Below are 24,794 nucleotides of genomic sequence, written 5' to 3' on the forward strand. Positions count from 1 at the left end.
CAAAAAAATCATGCGGTAACCTACCCAATAATAGCACGACCCAGGTCCCAGCCCTGCCCATGACCATGAGATTGACCGCCACGTCGCTGGGAGACCCTGCCGTGCCGACGCCGTGGGTAGAAAGATGTCATGCATAAAAAGACTACTAGGAGAGCAAATTAACTAATTACTCCCTCCATTTCAAATTGTAGGTCGTTTAAATAAATTAGGTATATAATTTTTATTATGCATCTAGATAAACACTATGTCTAGATACATAACAAAAATTATGTATCTGGATTTGCCAAAACGACCTATAATTTGGAACGAAAGTAGTAGTTAATATTGTGCAGTCTACCAAAAAAAATATTGTGCAGTCAATTAGCAAACATTAATACTTGATCGATCAAGAAATGCTCCAACGTTGCTCTGAACCTAAATGCTTAAGCTCCTCAATACACTAGCTAGTTCAGTAGTTCAGCCAGAGGCTCAAGTTCGCCAGACAAATTCTGGCGCCAACACTCAACCCCCCATAAGAATCTCAGTCATCAGCCACAGCCACTGCCGCAGGACATCCAGCGAGCTAGCTCATCCCCTCCTCCGGATCACCGCCCCATACCTCCCGGGTGCAACCTGCACAAGTAGATCACCCAGCCTTGGGAAATCAGCGCAGCTCCTTCCATAGTTCCATTCACTGAACATGCTACATGCATTCAGTGCAGAGAACTCCGAATAATAAACTGAAGCAGCAAATGGCTGGCGACTGTATTGGGAGATGGATAAGCTGGCAGAGAGATGGCGGCACAAAACTTACAGGAGTCCTGCGTTCCTTGGACGCGTCAGCGTCGTCTTCCTTCTTCGGAGCTCTCTGGAACGAAGCCAGGTCAGTCTTCCTCCTCCCAGCAGCAGACGCCGCAGATCCTCCGTCGCCGCCACCTGGTGCCGCACGCCTCTTCCTTCCTGTTTGCTGGCTGCTACCACTCTCCTCCGGATCCTTGAGCACGGGGCACTTCGTCAGCATGTTCTATGGCCAGAATGGCTGCAGACTGCAGCAGAACAGAACCATGAGAGATTACGTACGGAAGATTCAATCGGTTCATCGTCGGATTCAAGCACGCTGAGTGCACCGGTCAGCAGATTCTGGGAGCCCTGTCTTCCCTTGGTGATGGGTTTCTTTCCTGGCTCCTACACAACAAGAAAGGTTTTTCAGCAAAAACATTTGTTCTGCTTAAGTTTTATCAGAAACTCTGTTTCAAGAAAGATATCAGTTGATCACGAAGAAGGCTTTTAACAGCTGCACGTTCTGATCCAGCAAGCATGCTATTTGTTGCTCACCGATGTTTGTAGAATCGTCTGTGGCGGTGGTGGAAGGATAGCGCGTTCTAGCCTAATAGGGGAGGGGGTGAATTAGGCAAATTAAAAACTTAGACCTATGGCTCTAACTATTTACATAATATTAAACTAAAATATGATATCTAGATGTGTAACTATAGTTGTTTTAGTGTGAAATCCCTATCTCAAAAGAGTTTAGCAACCTATAGCCTTTCCAATCAAAAAATTACTCTATGAAAGTAAAGGCACACAAATTGCTAGTATAAAATGCGGAAGCTTAAAGAAAGGGATAGGAGAAAGCAAACTCTTGACGCGGGTGTTTATTCCGTGGTTCGGTTAGCCACAAGGCACACCTACATCGACGTTGTTGTAGCACTCACTAAGAGTATTGCTACTCGGCAATCAAGTCTCTTCCGTGAACACAATCACGGTCACCTTGATCCCGGGTTCCACTAAGAAAGGGGATCTCCACGTCCCCCGCACAAAGATCGTCCACGCCGCTCCACACAAGTCGGAGGGTCGTCGACGTTGCCGGCGAGCTTCAAAGCTCCAAGGGACCGGTGCACCAAGCTCTTCTTGTAGGTTCGAAAAAGAACCACAGCACAAAGGCACAAAGGCTTACTCTCACTCACTCAAGAGCTATCTAGCACTTTACACTCTTGAAGCTAATGCTAAACCTAAGGATATGATTAATGAGCACTTGGGTAGGCTTGGGGAGTTTCCTGGGTGTGTATGAGGATTGTAGTAACTCCAACAAGCATCAAATGGCCGGGGGTGGCATATATATAGGCCTCCAAGTCGAAGTAGCCATTTAGAGCCGTTGGCCACTTTTCTGCGCATGCACCGAAGCATCCGAAGGTATAGCACCGGTGCATCCGGTCACTCTGAGCCTCAGGTGTGACATCCCGGAAAATTTACTAAATAAATCACTCGCTAAATTATTTTCAAAATTATTTCATCATTGAGCTCAATTAACCCTAAACCCTAATCCCCTCCCAAAATTTCTGCTGTCCTGACATCCGATTTCAATCATCGTTCCATCTTTCCTTTTTTCCGCCGCCCGTACCCTCCCTCTTTTTCCTCGCCGCCGTCTCATCCCGCGCCGCTCGGCTGCCTGTAGGCCACGCGCGACCGCTCGCCGCGATCGGCGCCGGCGCATCTCTCTCTCTTTCTCTCTCCCTCCCTTTCTTTTCTTTTTCCTTTTTCCTTTTTCTTTCATTTTCTTTTTTTCCTTTTCTCTCCCTCCTCCCTCTCCTTCCGCGCGCTCCCGAGCGCCGCTCGGCCGCGCACGCCCGGCTTCGGCTCCCCGACCTCGCCCCGGTGCGCGCGCCCCACCCCGGCCTGCCCACGCGCACGCGCACGCGCGCACGCACGCACGCGTGCGGCGTTCGGCGCACCGAGCCGTGCCGCCCGCGCAACGCCGCGGACGCCCACGCGCCGACCCTGTTCCTCGCCCACACGCGCGCGCCCGCACCTGGCTACCCCACGCGCTCCATGAGCGCACGCGCGCGTGCGCCACACGACGCGCGCCGCCCGCCGTGCCGCTCACCGCTTGCGGCTCGACGCCGCCCGCCCCCAGTCCTGCTCGCCTTTGCTCCCGGGCCCGCCCACGCACGCCAGGCTCTGCTCCCACGTACACTCGCCGCGCCACCCGTCGCCTAGCAACAGCGCCGTCCTGCACGCCGAGCCCCACGCCGCCCTGCCACCTCCCTGTGCTCGTCACTGCCGCCTCCCACGCCTGCCCGATCCATTCCATCACCTTGGGCCGGCCTCGCCGCCCGCATGCCGCTCCGCGACACGCGAACGCGGCCGAACGCCATTAAGGCTCGCCGCGCCGCTCGCCGGCCGCCACCACCTGCCCCACCCGCTCCACCGCCTTCCCTCGGCTATAAAGAGACCCCTGCCTCGCCTCCGAGCTCCGCAACCACCACCACAACCCGCAGAGCTGCCCAGCCCAGCACCTCCCTGCCCCTAGCGCCGCTGCCAGAGCCGCCTAACGCCGCCGCCGTCGGCCCTCGTCGCCCCACCTCCTCGCGCCGTTCCAGCCCGAGGTAGGGCCGGGAATCGAGTCCCCATAGCCCCCTCCCTCTTTTCCCCCTCCCCCCAGCCGCCGCCGTGGCCCGGAGCGCCGGGATCGACGCCGCCGGCACCCCTGTTTCCCCCTCCCCTTTTTTGGTCGGGAGGAAGGAGAAGACAGGGCAGTTTTGCCCAAAGGCCCCTGGCCTTTCTTTCTTTTATTTAAAAACCCTTCCACCCTTTTAGAATTTTGCAAAAGAAACCACCATGTTCTCCCTATTTAAAGAAAGACCCTCCCACTATATAGAACTTATTATGGATAGACCCCTACCCCTTTCCAGAATGTTCCGGATATTTTTAGAAATTCTATTCAAATCCTGTCACTCCCAGAAATTATTACAAATAGGCCCCTGGACTCTGATTTAGCCCCTAAACCTTTATATAACCTATCATTTTATGTGCCAAACAACCTCCGATCGATCTGAAACCTTACCATGCCATTCTTAGCATAGTTCTGCCCATGCTATTAGGAAATCGCCCAAAAATATTACTTCTATATCCATACCTTATTTGTTTCCGAATCGAGCTCAACGATAAAGCTTTTATTTCTTTTTCTTGATTGTGTGCTTGTTTGTATATGTCATAGATCACGGTGTGAACGAGAGAGAGCCCGTCGACGAGCAGTACTGTGAGCGAGCGAACGAGGATCAGTTCTGCGACCCCGATCCCAAAGGACAACACCTCGATCAGGACTTCCCGGGAGGCTTTGAAGACGGCAAGTTCAATCCCATCCTTTGATGCATGCTTTTGTCCTAGTTTTTATAAACACAACCTATTGACCTGTTTGATAAAATTGCATATGTTTTGCCTGCTGAAAACATGGTTGGATATCCACCCCTTGATTTGTTATAACCATTCCTTGACCACCTAGATTAATGTCTGAATGTGTTCTTTGGACGTTAATCACTGCTAGAACGCTTAGGACCTCATACACAATATAACTTATTTTATAAAGAAAATGTGTGTGTGTGTGTGGGAAGGGAGAAAAGTGGGATTTCGAAAGATGAGTTTAGATGGGATGGATGGCATTTCTGTGTGATTTGCCGGTTGGTGTGCTTGTGCCTGTGTGGCAGAGCAAGGAAAGGAGATATCCATCTTGTCACAACTAAGGACCGAGTTGGTGTGTCATCTCACCTAACTCCACTATCGTGCAAACCACTCGACCGTTGAATGGGCAACGGCTTAGCATAAACCCCACTAGTTAGTCTGATAGCCATCAGGAGAGCTGAGAGCAACGGGTAATCAAGGAGAAGGGATTAGCTCTGTGTGACTTATGCTCTGGTTAAAACCTCTGTGATAGTTCAATGACCCCTTGGTGGATCCCGTGATGGCTAGTCAGGTCTAGCTAAGGTGGGTAATGGCTTTGTTGGGATCTACACCGACACTACGGTGTTCGAGCTGTGGTACCCCACTTGTGGGTAAAGTTGCACACCTCTGCAGAGTTAAAATCTATTCGAATAGCCGTGCCCACGGTACTGGGCGAGTTACGGTGTGGTCACATAACTAGTGTTTATTTTGGGATGGGTTGGCGTGAGTTGTTTTGGGAAGTGTCCGGCAGTTGTGCCGTGTGCTACGGCGGATGAGGAGTCCGGTAGCAGCTTAAAACTTGGATCTTGTGTGGGTCAACACTACGTGTTACTCGGTACATGAAAACTTGCTTTGAAGATCCTTTCTTTCAAATGAACCCCTGCATAAAATATTGCTTTCCGCAAATTAAACCCTAGCCTTATCCTTGATTTACCCTGTGCATTATATTCTGTTTATACCCCCTCCGTGGGTGTGGTTGGACTTGCTGAGTATGTTTGTACTCACCCCATTCTTAATTTTTACAGAGGAAGATCCAGACTTTGTTCCCGAAGACGTCGAGTAGAGGTCTCGTCCTACACCCAGCCTTGCCTGTGGATAGGGTCACCCGCAGGAAGTTCCGTATGGCGCAAGACTCTGATGACCCCATCTTCGTAGTTAATGTAGTTGTGTGGGTTTTAGTTGTAATCCTCGTGTTAGTGGTGCTTCACTGCCCATTACCGCATAGAGTTGTACGGTGATGAACCATCTGATGTAATAAATGTGTCATCAGCCTCCTAGGACTGATGTTGGTATCACATTTAAGTCTTCTCTTGTGAGGGGACGATTCATTAGGGTATCCGTTGGGAACTCTGACAGGTGACGCAGGAGGCACCGGATAAACCAACACATTAGACCGACGGGCGTCGGATCATCCGGTGCTGAAGGAATGGCTTCACTGCGCTTGACATCGTCTCTGGTACACACTCCGGTCAATGCTCCGACGCTTCAACTTGGCCCCGTCAGTTTATCCGGTCCCACTTGTAACGACCCGAAAAAATTCACCAAATAAATCACACGCTAAATTTTTTCAAAACTCTTTTTCGTCGTTGAGCTCGAGAACCTCCTAAAACCTGAACCCTAAATCTCGAAAATCTTTTCTCTGTCCCGAACACCCAATTCCCAACTCCCGATTCCATTCGTCGATTCCACCTTTCTTTTTAGCCGACCGTACCTTGCACTCCCTCTCCTTTTCCTCACCGCCCGTCGCGATCATAGCCGCGAATCTCTCTTTCTCTCTCTCCCCCGCCCCGCTGCGTGCACCCGGGCGCCGCTTGGCCGCTAGCGCCGCGCGTGCCCCACCTACCCCTGGCCCGCGCACGAGCAACCGACGCCGCGCGTGGCCGACCGCGGCCGTGGTCGTCGCCGGCGCGCACTCGCCCTCTCCTTTTCTTTCCCTTCCTTCTTTTCCATTTTCTCTCCTCTTTTCTCCATTTCTTTTCCCCTCTTCCTTTTTCTTTTCCTCCTTTTCCTTTTTCGCTTTTCCTTTTCTCTCCCTTCTCCTCCCTCCTTCCCGCGCGCAGCAGAGCACCGCCCCCACCGCCGCGCGCGCACCGGCCCGGCCCCTCCTCGCCCCCCCTGCTCCGCAGCCGCTCGGCCGCGCGCACGCCGCCCGGCCCGGCCCCGACTTAGCCCCCACGCTGCAGAGCCGTGTGCCACCGACCCCACGCGCGCACGCACGCGTGGTACACGCCCGCCGGCCCCAGAACGCCACCACCTGCCCCCCCCCCCCCGCTGACCCGCACCCCGCCACCGGCCGCCTGCCCCGTGCGCACGCCCGCCCGCGCACCCCTGCCCAGCTCGCGCCCCGCCGCTGCCCGCGCACGCCTGCGCGTTCCACCCCGGCCTCCCCTCCCTGGCCGAGCGACGCGCCACGACAAGACAGGTCGCGCACGCGCGCGGACACGCGAGCTCACCGCGCCGCGGTGCGCCGAGCCGCGGCACCGGCCCGCCTGCACGCACACACACCGCCCCGCGCCGCGCGCACCGACGCGGTACACGCACACGCGCGCGCTGCTCACGCCGCGGTGCCTGCGCACACGCACACGCCGCCCGCTGCCGCCATTGACGCCCGTACAGCGCCGCCTGCCCGAGGCGTCACGTCGCCAGCGCTCGCCTCGCCACTGCTCGCCATTGATGCCCGCACAGCACCGCCTGCGCCGCTCGCAGCCTACCCGACGCGTCCCATCCCACCTCGCCGCTAGCGCCGCCACGTCGCCACGCCATTAATTTGGCCACATCGCTCGCCGGCCTCCGCCCGCATCCCGCCAAGCCGTCACCGCCTTGCTCGCCTATAAAGACCACCCCCCCGAGCTCCACAGCCACCGCCGCACAGCGTCCTCCCGAGCCCCAGCACCGCCACCGCCACCGTAGCCACCAAGCGCCGCCCGCCGCCGTGGAGAGCCATCCACAGGACACCACCACCCAAGGTGAGCGGGTGAATCGAGTTCCCGGAGCCCCGTGATGCTTTTCCCCCTCCCCTTGCTCACTGCCACGCCTCTGGGATGCCGGTCCGAAGCTACCGCCGCCCGCCGCCGCCCGCCGTCGTGGCCAGACCGCCCTGGGACCACCCCGCCCGAGCTGCGGCCGGGAATCGGCCCCGCGGGCCACCCTGACCCTTTTCCCCTTACCCCGGAGCCGCCCCGAGCCCCTGGCCGCCGGAATCGGCACCGCCGACAAGCCGCCTCCCCTCCCCTGTTTCCCAGCGCGAAGGGAGGAAGAGGACAGGGCATTTTGCCCATAACCCCCTGGACCTTCCTCTAAATACTCAAGAACCCTTCCACCTTTTAACATTCTTGCAAATAAAACCCTTCCCTTTAATATATTTCGAAATAAACCCTCCCCCCATATAAAACTAATTATAAATAAACCCCTACACCTTTTCAGTATGCCCCGATTGTTTCTAGAAATTACGATCAAGCCCTTCCACTCTTAGAAATAATTACAAGCAGGTCCCTGGCCCCTTATTTAACTCCTAACCCTTTATATAACTTATCATTTCATGCACCAAACGAACTCTGATCGACCCGAAACTCTACCACGCATTTCTTAACATAGTTTCGGCCATGCCATTAAGAAACCACCCCAAAATATTACTCCAACCTCCATTCCTTAATTATTTCCGATTCGAGCTCAACGATAAAACCTTTACTTCTTTTTCTTGATTGTGTGTTTGTTTGTACGTGTCGTAGACCACGGTGTGAACGAAGGAGAGCCCGTTGACGAGCAGTACTGCGAGCCCGCGAACGAGGACCAGATCCGCGACCCCGAGCCCGAAGGACAGTGCTTCGACCAGGACTTCCCCGAAGGCTTCGAAGACGGCAAGTTCAATCCCATCCTTTGATGCATGTTTCTGTCCTAGTTTGTATAAACACAACCCAATGGCCTGCTTTATAAAATTGTATATGTTTTGCCTGCATGAAAACACGGTTGGATAGCCACCCCTTGATTTGTTATAACCATTCCTTGACCACCTAAATTAATGTCTGATTTCGCTTGGACGTTAATCGCTATTAGAACGCTTAGGACTCTACACATAATGATATTTGTTTTATAAAAGAAAATGCGTGAGTGTGTGGGAAGGGATAAAAGTGGTGTTTTTGAAAAGTGAGTCTAGACAGGATGGATGGCATTTCCGCGGGATTTGCCATTTGGGGTGCTCGTGCCTGTGTGGCAGGGCAAGGAAGGGAGATATCCATCTTGTCACAACTAAGGACCGAGTTGGTGTGTCATCTCACCTAACTCCACTATCGTGCAAACCACTCGACCGTTGAATGGGCAACGGCTTAGCATAAACCCCACTAGTTGATGTGATAGCCATCAGGAGGGCTGAGAGCAACGGGTGACCAAGGAGAAGGGATAGGCTCAGTGTGACTTATACCCCAGTTGTACCTCAGAGATTGGTCGATGACCCCTTGGTAAATCCTGTGATGGCAAATCAGGTCTAGCTAAGGTGGGTAATGGCTTTGTTGGGATCTGCACCGACACTAAGGTGATCGAGTTGCGGTACCCCGCTTGTGGGTAAAGTTGCACACCTCTACAGAGTTAAGAATCTATTCGAATAGCCGTGCCCACGGTACTGGGCGAGTTACGGTGTGGTCACATAACTAGTGTTTCTTCGGGTTTGGCTAGCGTGAGTTGTTTTGGATTTGTGTCCGGCAGTTGTACCGTGTGCTACGACGGACGGGGAGTCCGGTAGCAGTTTAAAACCTAAACTCTGTGATTTTCAATACAAAACTGGTTTCAGAAATGTTTTCTGCTAAATGAACCCCTGCATAAAATTGAGCTTTCTGCAAATTAAACCATAACCTTATCCTTGTTGTACCCGTGCATGTTATTCTGATATAACCCCCTCCGTGGGTGTGGTTGGACTTGCTGAGTACGTTTGTACTCATCCCATTCTTACTTTTTATAGAAGAAGACCCAGACTTCGTACCAGACGACGCCGAGTAGGGTTATCGTCCTGCACCCAACCTTGCCTGTGGAACCTGCCCTGTTCGAGATGATTTCGCTGACGCAGTACTCTGAGCCCGAGCTATATCCCATGTGGGTCGCGCTCTGGTGTTATGTCGTAGCTTGGTTACTTATTATTATTATCTGTATCGAGTGTCCTCCTCGGAGGTTTGTACGGTAATAAACCATCTGATGTAATAAATGTGGCATCAGCCTCCTGGGACTGATGCTTGTATCACATTTAAGCTCTCTCTTATGAGGGGACGCTTCACCACTGGACTTTCTTCACGAGGCCGGGCACAAGGGCGGCCAAATGCTCTGACGCACTTGCGTCGGTTTATCCATTCTCAATCGGATACATCGATGCCTGCTGCACCGGTTCATCTGGTGACACTAGGCGCGTTCCACGTGGCCTGCCCCAGTGCACCCCGTTGCTCCGACGCCTATGCGTCGGACTATCCGATGCTTACCGGATACTCCGGTGCCCCAAGCATCGGTTCATCCGGTGCAGCTGATCTCTGTAGAACTCGTCCATTTCTTCATTTCTTTGAGTTCTTTCTTCGTGTTTTCCTTTGCTTGGTCTTTTTGCTTCATCCCTGGAATCTATTAATGTCTGCTTAACAAACGCATTAGTCCCATTGATTGTGTTGTTACTCAATCACCAAAATCACAAAATAATGGCTTAATGAGGCCATTTTCCTTACAATCTCCCCTTTTTGGTGATTGATGACAACACAATCAAAGCAAGCATAAATTTGTAATAATTGATAAATTGATACCAATTGAAAACCATTGAAAACCACTTACACTTGCTTGGATGCTTACCATCATCCAATGATGACTTGGCCTCCCTCTAAGACCATTATCCCCCTTTGTTTCTCTCAATTTTTCTTTTTTTCTTCCCTTTTGGAGTCAAAGTTGCTCCCTTTTGGGTGATACTCATTTACTCCTTACTTTGATCCAAAATTCTCCCCTTTTGGAATCAAATCACCTTAAAAGCCTTGGCAAACCAAAATAGCTCAAAGGAAAAAGTTAGTAGCTTAGGGAATTAGTCCCATGAATCATGATCCAAGTGTATGATATCAATGAAGATACCAATTGAGTAATTACAAAGGTGGATCACACAAACATGAAACTAGCATGACATGAGCTAAGCTTTCCACAAAAGCGTGTGCACAACATGATAATGTGAAAATCAAGTGCACAACTAGACATTGAATGAGAAAGCTTAGATCATATTATGCACGGAGGTAGCCCTAAAAAGCATAGAATTGACAAGAATACCACTTGAAGGGGTTATAGACCATGCATACCTCCGGGGGAACTTGTTACCTTGCATGTACCAATTTGAAGGTGACTTGTCATGATATCAATTGAAATTGAATACCAATTGAAAGTATTTGAATTGAAGAACACTTGGTACATGAGCACATAGCCTATGAACTTAGATAAGAAATTTTTGTTCAATAGACCATGGCTCACTACGAGATTACAAAAGATAAGCTTTTACACATGTTAGTCTCAAAATCATAAACCATAGGATGAACTCCCCCTAAATATGTACATTTAGTGTTTGAATCACTAATCAAATGTATGCACATTGTTATTTATAACAATGAAAAGTTTACTCTATAGCTTGTGCTCATGGTACATAAATGAAATACATACCTTATGAAGTCCATGTACCATGAAGGGTAACCTTGTGTACCTTTCTACACACTTATCAAACCATGTAGGTTGTTCATAGATTAGAATCATGGCACAAGCAACCCACCATATATAACACTAGGTGATGCAATGCAAACAACCTAGCAAGGGCAATGGAGCTACATGATGCTTGAATTAAAATCTAGCTACCATTACCTTATGGGGGACTTGGGCAACAAATGTTCAAGATGTGTCTTTAGCTTGAATCTTCATCTTCTAGATAGCCAAGCCTCCAAATCCCCCGTAGCCATCCTTGGGCTTCATGTCTCCTTTGGAACCCATACCATTTGAGGCCCTTTATATTGGTGATGACATCCTTGGGCACCCAAATGGAGTGATTCCAACTCCTTTTTTGCTTCCCAACCTTGTGAGCAACCACTTTGCCATTGATTTTCTTTTTGATCATATAGGTGGTGCTATTGCTCTTGTTCCTCCGGTTGGGCTTGGTGTAGATGAGAGAACTCTTGATTGTGAGTTTCTTTTTGTTCTTCTCATCCGAAAGCTTCTTCCTTAGTTGAGAACATTTATTGGACTTGTGGCCTTTATGATGGTACTTTGAGCAAGTCACGGTGGACTCCTTCTCAAGCTTCTTCACCATGTCTTCACGGTTATCTTGAGAATGTTGGACATTGCTCTCTATGTCTTTTCCTTTTAATCTTGCCAAGTCCTTCATGAGCTTTTCAACTTCTTGCTTGAGCTCATAATTTTCCTTGGTAATGAGATCATCACATGATTCTACAACAACATTCTCATTGCATTCCTCATTGCAAGGGTTAGAGCAAGATTCATCAATTAAATCATTGCAAGAAGTTGAAGCATCTACCTTAGAAATTGGGTTTGTACTAGGGGTAGATTGCTTAGTTTCCAAAGAGTCATTGGTATTATTAATGCTCTCAAATTTTGATTTGAGCTCTTCATGTTCCTTGCTAAGCAATTTGAATTTGCACAACAAATCTTCATAATTTGTATCAAGAGAAGCATTAAGATCATTAAGAGCATTAAGGTATTTAATTTCTTTTGATTGCTTTCTAATGACTCTTTGGTGCTTATGAACTAAGTCAAGAAGATCCTTAATTGAAGAAGAGTCGGAGTCATCATCACTTACATTGTTATCCATACCTTTGGCCATATGGCACGTGTTGGATGATGATGAAGCTCCCTCGTTGGTGCGGGTGGTGGTGTTCCTAATGGACTCATCACTTGAGCTTGAGCTTGAGCTTGATTCTACACCATCATCCACCCATTCTCCAAGAAAAACATGAGGTTCATTCTTGGTCCTTTTCTCCTTCTTTTGCTTCTTCTTTTTCTTGTGCTTTCTCTCAACCTTTTGGGGAAAATTAGATGGTAACATATTTAACCCTTCCCCATAGTATTGTGAAGCCATTTCTAAGGGATTCATCCCTTCACCAAAGAGCTAACTCACTAGGTGGTGAAGCCTAACCGATCAAATGAGCCGGTTTTCACAATTTGCCAACGGAATTGGCGTTCTTAGAGAAAGAAATGAGTCCCGGTTCTGATACCAATTGGAAGGACCGGTAGCGCGCTCTAGTCTAAGAGGGGGAGGGGGTGAATTAGGCAAACTAAAAAATTAGACCTATGGCTCCAACTATTTGCACAATATTAAACTAAAACATGCTATCTAGATGTGCAACTATGGTTGTTTTAGTGTGAAACTCCTATCCCAAAAGAGTTTAGCAACATATAGCCTTTCCTATCAAGAAACTACTCTATGAAAGTAAAGGCACACAAATTGCTAGTATGAAATATGGAAGCTTAAAGAGAGGGATAGGCGAAAGCAAACTCTTGACGCGGGTGTTTATCTCGTGGTTCGGTTAGCCACAAAGACACACCTACATCTATGTTATTGTAGCACTCACTAAGAGTATTGCTACTCGGCAATTAAGTCTCTTCCGTGAACACAATCACGGTCACCTTGATCTCGGGTTCCACTAAGGAGTTTTTCCACTAAGGAAGGGGGTCTCCACGTCCCCCGCACAAAGATCGTCCACGCCGCTCCACACCAAGTCGGAGGGTCGTCGATGTTGCCGGCGAGCTTCAAAGCTCCAAGGAGCCGGCGCACCAAGCTCTTCTTGTAGGTTCGACAAAGAACCACAGCACAAAGGCACAAAGCCTTGCTCTCACTCACTCAAGAGCTAATCTAGCACTTTACACTCTTGAAGCTAGTGCTAAACCTAAGGATATGATCAATGAGCACTTGGGTAGGCTTGGAGAGTTTCCTGGGTGTGTATGAGGGTTGTAGTAACTCCAGCAAGCATCAAATGATCGGGGGGTGGCATATATATATGCCTCCAAGTCGAAGTAGCTGTTTAGAGTCGTTGGCCACTTTTCTGCGCATGCACCGGAACATCCGAAGGTATAGCACCGGTGCATCCGGTCACTCTGAGCCTCAGGGTTTCCGTTGGGAACTCTGACAGGTGACGCAGGAGGCACCGGATAAACCGACGCATTAGACCGACGGGCGTCGGATCATCCGGTGCTGAAGGAATGGCTTCACTGCGCTTGACATCGTCTCTGGTACACACTCCGGTCAATGCTCCGACGCTTCAACTTGGCCCCGTCGGTTTATCCGGTCCCACTGGGCTTTCTTCACGTGGCCGGGCACAAGGGCGGCCAAATGCTCCAACGCACTTGCGTCGGTTTATCCGATCTCAACCGGATACACCGGCGCCTGCTGCACCGGTTCATCCGGTGACACTGGGCACATTCCACGTGGCCTGCCCCAGTGCACCCCGTTGCTCCGACGCCTATGCGTCGGACTATTCGACGCTCACCGGATACTCCGGTGCCCCAAGCATCGGTTCATCCGGTGCAGCTGATCTCTGTAGAACTCGTCTATTTCTTCATTTTTTTTTGAGTTCTTTCTTCGTGTTTTCTTTTGCTTGGCCTTTTTGCTTCATCCCTGGGATCTATTAATGTTTGCTTAACAAACGCATTAGTTCCATTGATTGTGTTGTTACTCAATCGCCAAAATCACAAAACAATGGCTTAATGAGGCCATTTTCCTTACAGGTGGTCAGCTTGTTCTGCAAATCTCAAATAGAGGTCTTTTTAAGTTCAGATTGGATAGAAATTTGGAAATGTTAGACAATTTGGTTATTTAGATATCCCAGTTCCAGAGCATGTAGTATTGTGGGTTCAATAATCGATATTATATAATATGTAAATTCTGTACATCAAGTAGTGTATCTTACTCTTGCTTCATCGATGCTTTGTTTCAAGTAGGAGTGAAATGCCATGCTGTCATCGTTGTTGACAAACTCATGCAATGCACTGTTCAAGTCATTTAGATGAAGGATCTCCAGTTGCTGGGCAAAACAAGGATTGGATGACCAATAGTAAAGTGTAAGTATTGTATCAACCTGCATTTATTCTGCAACTATATGTCTAACATAATAATGTGATGATGACATGATGTCCAATACAAAAAGATACCATAATACTGATGCAACATGACTAAAAGAGACCATTAATATTATGCAACTCCTGATAAAAAGAGGATCAAGAGAAAGCTACGTACCAAGTTAGTCTCTGGAATGAGCGCTTCAATGGTTTGTTTGTTGAGGTCATTTGTGTCAACCTCTCCAAAACTGTTAGTGCTTTCTGCAATATATACAGAAAAGGAAGTTCAGTAGACCACATTACTCAACTGGGATTGCAAATGCTCATTTGCTCGTCAAGTAATATAAAAAAAGAAAAATTCATTATACTCCCCTCAAGTATTGTCAAAGTCCAAATAACCACTCTAAACTATTTCTTGGTTCAATTTATCCCCTAAACTATATCATTTGGTCCAATTTACCCCTTAATAAGATTTATCTTTATTATTTATTCATGCATAAGTGAAGTCTCAAATTGAAATTTTGAAGGATGGTAGCAAACATCATAATAGTTTTTTAAAAAAAATATGTCAAAAAATTTTCATCATTATTTTGATAGGGTATAATATTTAATAACAAATTAAACCTTATGATACAAAATATAGGAAAAATAATGACAAAAAAATCATAATATATATTTTTTGACACACATTGTGATGCCCACTACACAACCCTGCAAAATCTTATATTATGATTCCACTTGTATGTGGAGAAATAAAAAAGATAAATTATATTAGGAGGTAAATTGAACCAAGTGATATAATTTAGGAGCCAAATTGAACCAAGAAATAGTCAAAGGGGTCATCAGGACTTTGGCCATACTTGAGGTGAGTAATTTGGACTTTTTCTATAAACAAAATCAAATATCTTTTTTCTAGTAACATGGCAAACATTGTCTGTCATTGCACTAAGGAAGAGAGTCAACTAGGACTTTTAATTTAGTAACATTATTCCAAAATTTTACAAAATTTGTTTATTCTGGCCATCAATGAAAAATGTGTCCAGTAAAAAAATCATGTTTTGTCTTAATTTATTTGAAAGAACTGTGATCAATACAAGTCCCACCTTTCTTCTCCTCCATGAATTGCTAGCATTCATCTCGAATATAACCATATAAATCTTGCAATGAATATATCATAGTTTCTTTATTATTGCTTAAGTAGTGACTTATCATTAGCACCTGTATACTTTTTTTATTGAACACACGGGATATTTTTGTATCTTTGCATTAAGAAGATATAAAAATAAGTACATTTCTTTAAGTTCAGCCTAAGCTATGCCACTGAATAAGTTGTTTTCACTACTATAGAAACGGCTTTTTATTCCGGCCCCTAACCACATGTAGTCCCGATTGTAGCAACCGGGACTACAAATAAAGCTGGGACTAAAGATCCTAGGATTTAGTCCCGGTTGCTACAACCGGGACTAAAGGGTTCGTGATGCTATTTTTTTTTTGAACCCCATAGGAATCAAACCTGAGACCTCTTAGCATCCTTGTCACTCCACCTACGCAGCACATGTGACTCTACATGGGATGTCTTGCTTTTGAACTAACCCGTGGAGAGGTCTTTAGTTCAGATTGACACCACCAATCGGGACTAATTAAAGAGTTGGGCTCTCTAGTCCCGGTTAGAGCCACCAACCGGGACTAAAGATAGACTTTTAGTCCGGGTTGGTGGCTCCAACTGGGACTAAAGAGCCCTTTCATCTCCTATTAGTTGGAACCGGGACTAATGTTCATATTAGTCCCGGGTCCAATACCAGTCGGAACAAATGCAAATGATCAAAGGCCCTTTCTATAGTAGTGTTTCTTTCAAATAATAATAAGTACCTTGTGTATTTTTACACCTTTCCCCTGATTTTGTAAAGTGAAGGATGTCTTGTGGGTTTGCAACCTACAACAACAATAGTAGTGAACATAAAAACCTTGAAGTAAGAAGTAGGATTAAAAAGGATGGCATCACATTAGTAAGTTCCATATTTTGGTTTTGAGGTACCTTGCCAACATACTTCTGACCAAATTGCTTCGAATTTATTATCGAGAAGCCAGAGTAATCCACCTGATGAACAATTCAACTCTTTCAATACGATCTTGGGGGGCAAAAGGTGCCATCAAGAGCTCCTGAGTTACCTTTATTCTAACTAGTGGAAGCTTGAGTTCTGATCCACTGGCTGTTGTCTCCCTAACCTTCTCAATAAGGTTGCTCACCTGAACCAGCTTAGCTATTAGTATTGAGCAGCATACAAATAGATAGAAACAACAGCACATAAACTACAAACATCCAAAACAACAAAAAATTCAATGATGGATCTGCTTAAAGATACCATTCTTGAGGTAATTCTATTGGCCATGGTCATATTTTCAAGAAAATGGACATAATTCGTATTAGAAAAATACTAGGTACTTAGTTAGACTTACAATTTTGTGCAGATACGCATGAATGGTTGCTTCATCACTAGGATCAACATCTACCTGGTCTTCCAGTACAACCTGCATGTCATTCTCTCTTAATGTAATTTACTTGACTGATGCAGAAATGAAGTAAGAAATGGATTACCTCTACATATTCAAAAGGTCTGACAGATTGCAGAGGTATTTTGGTTGACCTGTACTGCGTCCCCTGCTCATGGGCAACATGAGAAATTAAGAGATGAAATAAAAATTATTTGAATGTTAGTGCAGCATGTTGCATCAATGCGGACCTTGATTTCCAACAATAGCACATGCTTTGGCTTAGCTTCAGCATTAATCAGTGAGGTAGCAATTGAGGAACCTGGTTGGGTGACGTGAAAACCCATTCCAGAAACCTCCTGTAAGTAGGTGATTGGAACAAAAAAAAGTTAAATTCAAAAGTGAAATAAAGAAATAAAGAAAACTTGACTAAATATGCAAATGCTGCATTTTCACCCTTCCTTTTGTTAAGAATTAATGTCTTGTTACCTCAGGATCAATTAGGCATTCATGCTCATGCCCCCAAATTACCAAGTCCAGAAAACGTGGCAGGAGGCGCTCACTAACACCACTACTAGGACTTGCCTTTTTTCTGCAGAAATTCAGAATATAATTTCTGATCAGGAAGCGCAACCGCAAAATATAAATCATAACCTGTTATAAAATCATCATCATCATCATCATATGCAATCACTCAGTCAGACTATGCACCTTTTCTGATGAAGAACCAAGATGTTGAACCAGTCTATCTCATCTCGGATTTCAGGTAGCATCCAGTTAACAGCATGTGGTTCCTAAAATTAATATATTTAAAATTTCATATATAATTAATTAGCAAGTTCGTTGCTCTACAAAAAAAAAGCATAAATACAGATCTTAAGCAGGTTTTGTGGCGAAGTACATTTAACATTCTATTCAGTCTCTCATCCTTAATGTTGCCAACTCCATATAGAGCAACATAAGTTTTACCCTGAAATATAATAATACAAGCTATTGCATTAGCCTCTAATAAGTGATAATACTAGGCTGGCTAAAATCGTATAGAATACAAAATATCACATGGGTGTACCTTTCTGATAAATACAGGATAAACTGTTGTTTTACTGATACCCGTGCATCCAAGATCAGTTTTACCAAAATAATTCAAAAAATTTCCAGCCGAGAGTATATCATTCGAAGACATGTTATCCTAAAGAATAGAAACTAAACAAATTAGACACTGGACAAAAATGTGCCTGCTGTTTTTTATAGAAAAAGGCAAATAATAATGCCCAGATACATCCAAAATTCATAAACTTCGACTGCCAATTAATGTGCCAATATGTGGATTTTTAATATAACAATGATATCATTGGATTCATGTTTTAAAGTCCTCCCATGTGATTATTTGTTGGCATAACTTCCAACAATAAGCATAAACTGATGGTCACCAGATTAGTTTGCAAACTGCATTAAAGTAAAAACTGCGTATTATATTTGCAAATGAAGAGAGTATATTTATCTTTATATCATGAGAATAAACACAGAAGAAAAGAAAGCATAATTCATAATGTCCATACAACTCCAGTAGGGCCATCATGGCTCCCATGGATGGCAAAGACAGGCAAGCCAATGTTGTAGTTTGAGTCTTCATAATTCACTTGGCCAAACCTGAAAAAAATCACTACTTGTCAATTGGACCCGGACAAGTAGCAGACATATGTTTCACTTGGTCTAGCTTGTAAGTGAAAGATTCATTTTCAGAAATAAGAAGTTGAGAGATATATTTAATGTTAAGTGAAAGATTGTTGCACCTATTCTGGAGGCTGGCTGCCTGATAACTTAAAACCTGAAACTGCACTGGCCGGTCATTCATGCAATAGCGTCGTAGGATCTCAATTGTCTTTACCAATGTCGAGTTGGAAGGCTTGTTCTCATGGAACAGGTCACCACCAAGGAGTAGGAAATCTACCTGCAATTAATCATTCCTCAGCATTCACGGCTCATATATCTTTCTTTGAAAAAAATGTTCATATATACTCGAATATCATGTGTAATAAAAATTTTCAAGAAAGAAATAGCATTACATGCATAAAGTAGAACATGCGCATCCATTGCAAAAGAGAGCATACACACACATACAAATAAGATTTTTTTTGACAAAATTGTTATTTACCTTATGTTTTTCTGCCAATGAGCATATCTCTTCAAAAGTGTCAAAGGAGTCGAATCTTCGCTCCTCATCTTTGTCAAGGTAGCCAAGGTGGCAATCTGTTGCCACGAGTACGCGTAGAGTACTGCTACCCCCTTCTTCTTCCCTGGAAAGCACGCCATGGAAAAGCTAATTAACAGATCATTTGCAGGCTATATCTATATGAATATTGGTTAATTGCCACTGAGACAAGCATAAGCAGATCTATAGATTTGAAGGTAAGAGGCTTTTTATTCAGAGCTATCATTTGCCAAAGAAAAATTTGGCATTGTGTGCAAAAAAGAGAGAGAGTAGCTAGCTATCACTGTGTGTTTGATGTAACAATTGAGGCTCAGGAATTTCGCATTGCATAACTCTCATATATAAGCCAAAGTGAGGGGAAAATCCCAATTGAGGCTCAGGAATTTCGCATTGCATAACTCTCATATATAAGCCAAAGTGAGGGGAAAATCCCTGTGAAATTTTAGCTTTTGTTAGGTAAATACAGTTGGTAAGGCCCTTAGTGGGGTAAATATTATTATCATAATTGGGGGGGGGGGGGGGACGGTACAAACAGAGTCAGAGACAAGGTCAGAAAAGATCTACAAGAAGGGTGAAAAGGACACATGAGGAAGAGAGTTTTGTTATCTACACTATGGGAATCGGCTCTTTTGCCGTGTTTGATGTAACAATTGAGGCTCAGGAATTTCGCATTACATAACTCTCATATATAAGCCAAAGTGAGGGGAAAATCCCTGTGAAATTTTAGCTTTTGTTAGGTAAATACAGTTGGTAAGGCCCTTAGTGGGGTAAATATTATTATCATAATGGGGGGACTGTACAAACTGAGTCAGAGACAAGGTCAGAAAAGATCTACAAGAAGGGTGAAAAGGACACATGAGGAAGGGAGTTTTGTTATCTACACTACGAGAATCGGCTCTTTTGCCGTGTGCCATGGCACACGACAAATGCCAAAATACCCACGGCAAATCTTTTGCCGTGTGTTGTACACGGCAAAGTGCACACGGTAAATAGGCGTCGGCAAAGAGATCATTTGCCGTGTGCCAGTGCCAAAAAACACACGGCAAAGAAATTTTCAGAAAACTAATTTTAAAAACAGAAAACAAAAAAATTAATTCGTGGAGGACCCCACCGGTCAGCCACCTGCCCATTCCACCAAAGTCGCAAATCACAGCTATTTTTGCGCACATTGCGTCCAATAGGTTTTGAACCCGCGACCTCTCTCTCATATCTAACCTTCTCTACGCTACACCACAGACTCAATTTTGTCTATACTTCATTTTCTTTCCCCATATACTATACTAAACCGAGTCTAAATTGTGTGTTTGAGACCATAAACGAATTCAAATTAAAAAGTTGTCAACTACAAAGTTTCATAACTTTTCGAGATCTACAACTTTCGTTTTGGAAGTTTCTCCATCCGAGACCGTTTACGAAATTTGAAGTTCACTTTGCCGTGTGCCAGATCTGGTGCCTTGATCTAGCACACGGCAAAACTATTTTTTTATTTTTTGTTTCCTTCTTGTTTTTTCTTTTTGTTTCCTTTTTTATTCTTCCAAATTGATTACCATACACTTTGAATATACCTTATCAAATTCAGTCAACTATATGTACTTAATTTTTCTACTCATATTATTGCTTTATTTTATGGAGTTATAGATCAAAAATCAATTTATATAAATTCTATAATTGTACTTGATACATTAAAATTATCAAATGGTTTCAAAAAATTACCAAAATTTTACACGAAACAATATATATTGTCTATTGGCTATAGAAAAAAATTTGAAGTTAAACTCAAATTTGATCATCACTTCCACTCCAAACCTAACCATATCCTTCTCAACTCTCTGATTCTTCTTCGCAGATGCTTCCATTTATAAGCATTGTACGTGACAAAATTGCAAAACCCACTCAAATTTTTACCACAGCCTCCACATATGATATCATGAGATATTAAAAAATCTCATAATTTTCAGACTTCAATTGATTTTTTTAGAATTTTAAAATCATTCGAACACACGTTTGTGGTCGTATTTCCTAGACAAGATGTTTGCAATTTCTTTTCATTTGATAGGTAAGGCCTCAAACTATGTTAAATAACATGAATATCATTTTTTAAATTAATTTATTCTATTATTTGAATCACTTGCGGTTCAATTTGACTTGATTCAAAAAATTGCTTGAAATAAAATTAATTAGTTAAATATAACAAATAAATACAAAAATATATCAAATTTTAACATTGAGTACCACATGTTGTATGTGAAGAGTAGAAAAAGTTTCGAGGTGAGAAGACAAAAAATTTTGTTACTTTGCCGTGTGCCAAAATAAAACAAACGGCAAAGTCTTGCTTTGCCGTGTGTCAAAAAAAACACACGGCAAAGTATTTCTTTGCCGTGTGCCAAAAAAATGCACACGGCAAAGGATGACTTTGCCGTGTGCTTTAGTTTTGTCATGTGTTTTTTAGCACACTCAGCAAAATTTATGTTTGCCGTGTGCCCATGAACTTGCACACGGCAAATTTTGGTGCACACGGCAAAAGTGAGATTTCCGGTAGTGCTAGCAAGCCGTTTAGCTATATTATATTCTATATCATGATGGAAATTCCACAAAAATGTAAACCTAGTACTTCTGAAGGGACCACCTTATTTATGGCTGTTAATTAACAGGACAGATTTTTGAGACAACCAGAATCCTTTACCATATTTAGTTAGAGAATAGCACAGACCACATACATAGGTACCATCTGCGCATGAAATGATAAGAACCACTAACACCCCAAACCCCTTTTGGTCGCAAATATGAGTATACATATGACCCCTCATTTAGTTTGAAACTATATAATGCATTAGCACGATAAATTAGAGCAAGAATTGCATGCTGGTTTGACTATATAATTAACAATCATGAGTGACAACAGGTACAACATTTTATTAATTACTACTACTAATAATGCTGAAAAAATGTTGATCTCACTACAAGACCAAGAAATCCTCTCCGTCCGGATCGGAAGTGATGACAGGACATAGATGCATTGGTGTGTGTGTGTGTGTGTGTGATAAAAAGAGGTCAGGTCGTCATTGGACTTGTGTACTCCAATCTGGCATTTGGTTGAAACAATTGGCAAAATTGGATGAAACAAAGACAGAACACTAGGGTAAATAATAAAAAGAGAGCAGGGTAAACAGACCATGATGTTGAGAACTTGAGATCGCATATAAAAACAAAATTGCGAAAAAGGAAATGGGGTGTAGAAGAACAGATCAGCAGGTTTGATTTTATTCGTGCTTCACACCTGCTTGAACTCTAACAAAAAAAATGCGTCAAAGAACTATACAGATTGTTGTCGCACACGCACTTAGAGATCTCAAGGAAGCAGTAGAGGCATTTATCTGATCCAACTCTAATCGATCAGCCGCTTCTTAGGTCAGGCAGAAGACACACTTACATCCTCGTCGCCGTCCGCCGCCGGCCGCCGGCCCCAGAAATCAGATCGACCGCCGGCCCGATGCCCGATCTAGCTAGCGGATCAATCCACTCACCTGTGACCTGCCACTGAAAGCAGCTGCCGCTCGCCTGTTGAGTGAGCTCGGCCGGCTTGGCTCGTACAAGGTCCCGTTTGGCAGCGCTCTCTGATGTGCTCTAGCTCCTTGCTCCTGTGCCAGCTCCCTGCTCGGACGAGGACGAGCGGCGGGCGGCCAACAGGCAAGCCGGCGACCGGCAACCTGGGGACGAGCGACGACGGCCGGTGGGCGGGGAAAAGCGGCAGCCGGAGAGCGTCCAGCTGGAGGCGCGGGCGGACGGGGAAGAAAGAGTGTTGCTGCGTGCCTGTGGCTTCTGCCGTAAGCTACTGCAAGGCTGTGCTTGCTGCCTGGGCATGGACATGCAAGGCCGTAAGCTATGCATACACTTTGGGCCATGGTCAAAAGCTGTAAAGCATACACTTCAAAAACTTAGCTCTTGTTTAGTTGCCTTCAAAATTTCAAAACTTTATAAGATTTTCGGTCATATCGAATCTTTGAACGCATGCATGAAATATTGAATGTACTAAATAAAATAACTAATTACACAATTTGTTTATAATTTGCGAGACGAATCTTTTGAGCCTAGTTAATCCATGATCAGATAATAATTATCAAATACAAACAGAAGTGCTACAGTACTTTACATCTAAAACTTTAGGCATCTAAACAAGAGCTTAGACATGCATGTGTACAAACACAGATTATATGTATTTTCTGAGAAGTTTGGAAGGTGAAAAACGAATGGTCACTTCGCGCGGTTTCGTCGTCGTTGCAGTTGCAGACACGAGCAAAAACAAAAAAATGCCAAGAAGGCAAGGACAGCGAGTGACATCTGGTTTCAGTGGCAGTTCACTGCGATCACGTTGGGCTGTTTTGGGCCGCAATCCGGTCGCCGGGGCGTCTTTTTCTTTTTTATATTTAAAAAAAAATAAAAATTTCTAAAATATATATCCGTTTTGAAAATTTCCGAAAATACTCCCGGTCGTCCGGCCCAGGGGTCTTGTCGCCCAAGCAACGGACGACACGACCCTAATGTAATTTTTTTTTGAATTTGCAAAGAGGTCCCTGGCCGGGGTGAGGGGGCCTGTCGCCCCTGGGGGCGACAGCCCCCCCCACGGGCGACGGGGGTCTCCCACCCTATATAAGCCCTGACATCCATTCCCTTCTCATTTGAGCCCAAAAATTGCACAAAAAATTCAGAAAAAAAGAGGGGTGAGGAGAAGAAAAGCGGCGAAGATCTGCCGAATTCCGCACTTGTGATCTGCCGGTAACTTCCGTATGAATCCGTTGATATTGTATAACAATTTAATTTAATTAGAGGATTAGCTGAATTAGATTTGGTGCTTTAGAACACTCGTTTAGTATTACAATTTCAGTACTATTACAGACTTTTTTAAAATTAATTATGAATTAGAATAGAATTATGACAGTACCTTATTGATATTGCAGAATAAGGCAATAGAATTATGATTGTACCTATATTTTCACGCATCGATTTGGTATACGATAGATGCATTATTGAAATCATTGTTCGTCATTTGGCGCACCACACTATAGCGCCAATGTCTTCGTCAGGATCAACCTACATTCCGTGGAGCAAGTGTGAAGCCACCGTACCCGAAGGAATTGATGTGCCAATGTGCTTCTGCGGTTCGTTATGAAAGTTCATGCAATCTGAGGTTTTAGGAGATGACTACGGCATGAGGTTCTTTATGTGTGAGAACTACGAATATGATCCACCTAAGCGATACGGCAAAGACCGGGCCAAGGTAGCAGTACAACATACGTTATTTTTCTTTGTGACCTAACATTGAGTTATGATTCTAACTTTTGTTGGACAAAGTCTCCTCCGCCTCTTTGTGATTTTATGCAGTGGTTCGACACCGTGAGTCGCAGCAGGCAAAGGACTTTGTGGAACAACAAGCAAGGTGGGCTGCAGAACGTTAGCGCCGAATGAAGCACGAGGAGCAGCAAGAGGAGAAACGCAAGAAAGAGCAAGAAGAGATCCGCAAGAGGATGGATGAGGTGGATCGTAAGGTGGCGGCGGAACGTGAAGCTGACAGGGAGAGAAAGCGAGAGAGGGCACGCCGTGCGAAGGAAGCCGGGCCCGAAGCAATTAGGAAGGACAAATATCCTCAGTGCACTCAGTAGAGTAGTGTCATGTAATCCCGGCATTTTACATTCCATAAGGCATGGTAGGTTTAGATGCAACAATAAATTACCTTGTCGCGTGCACATGCCACTGCAATTAGTTGTTTATGTTTTCAGTTAAGAGCTTGACTCTGTGTGTTGTAACCTTTACCATTAATTTGCAGTTGTAGCCGGGAATCTATGAA

At 44.9% G+C, this 24,794-nt stretch overlaps 1 protein-coding gene across 1 annotated transcript; it reads right to left on the minus strand.

Moving 5' to 3' along the window:
* Nucleotides 1–288: 288 nt before the first annotated feature.
* Nucleotides 289–22,869, minus strand: LOC120677230 (double-strand break repair protein MRE11-like). Its single transcript, XM_039958378.1, has 19 exons — nucleotides 22,383–22,869; nucleotides 18,896–19,037; nucleotides 18,534–18,691; nucleotides 18,300–18,390; nucleotides 17,810–17,929; nucleotides 17,642–17,710; nucleotides 17,452–17,534; nucleotides 17,230–17,332; nucleotides 16,992–17,099; nucleotides 16,847–16,909; nucleotides 16,708–16,779; nucleotides 16,420–16,497; nucleotides 16,286–16,348; nucleotides 16,120–16,183; nucleotides 14,429–14,511; nucleotides 14,103–14,216; nucleotides 1,060–1,164; nucleotides 794–973; nucleotides 289–612 (listed from the first exon to the last, which is right to left on the minus strand). Coding segments are annotated over exons 1-19 (1,743 nt in total). The 5' UTR covers nucleotides 22,385–22,869; the 3' UTR covers nucleotides 289–567.
* Nucleotides 22,870–24,794: the final 1,925 nt, after the last annotated feature.

Source organism: Panicum virgatum, chromosome 6N, assembly GCF_016808335.1.
Source record: "Panicum virgatum strain AP13 chromosome 6N, P.virgatum_v5, whole genome shotgun sequence".
NCBI classification, from domain to species: Eukaryota; Viridiplantae; Streptophyta; class Magnoliopsida; order Poales; family Poaceae; genus Panicum; species Panicum virgatum.

Coding starts and splice junctions, on each gene's coding strand:
- LOC120677230 (XM_039958378.1), bottom strand. Junction 1,165..14,102: donor AAAGCATCGATGAAGCAAGA/GTAAGATACACT, acceptor CTTGTTGTGTAG/GAGCCAGGAAAGAAACCCAT. Junction 974..1,059: donor ATGAACCGATTGAATCTTCC/GTACGTAATCTC, acceptor CCCGTGCTCAAG/GATCCGGAGGAGAGTGGTAG.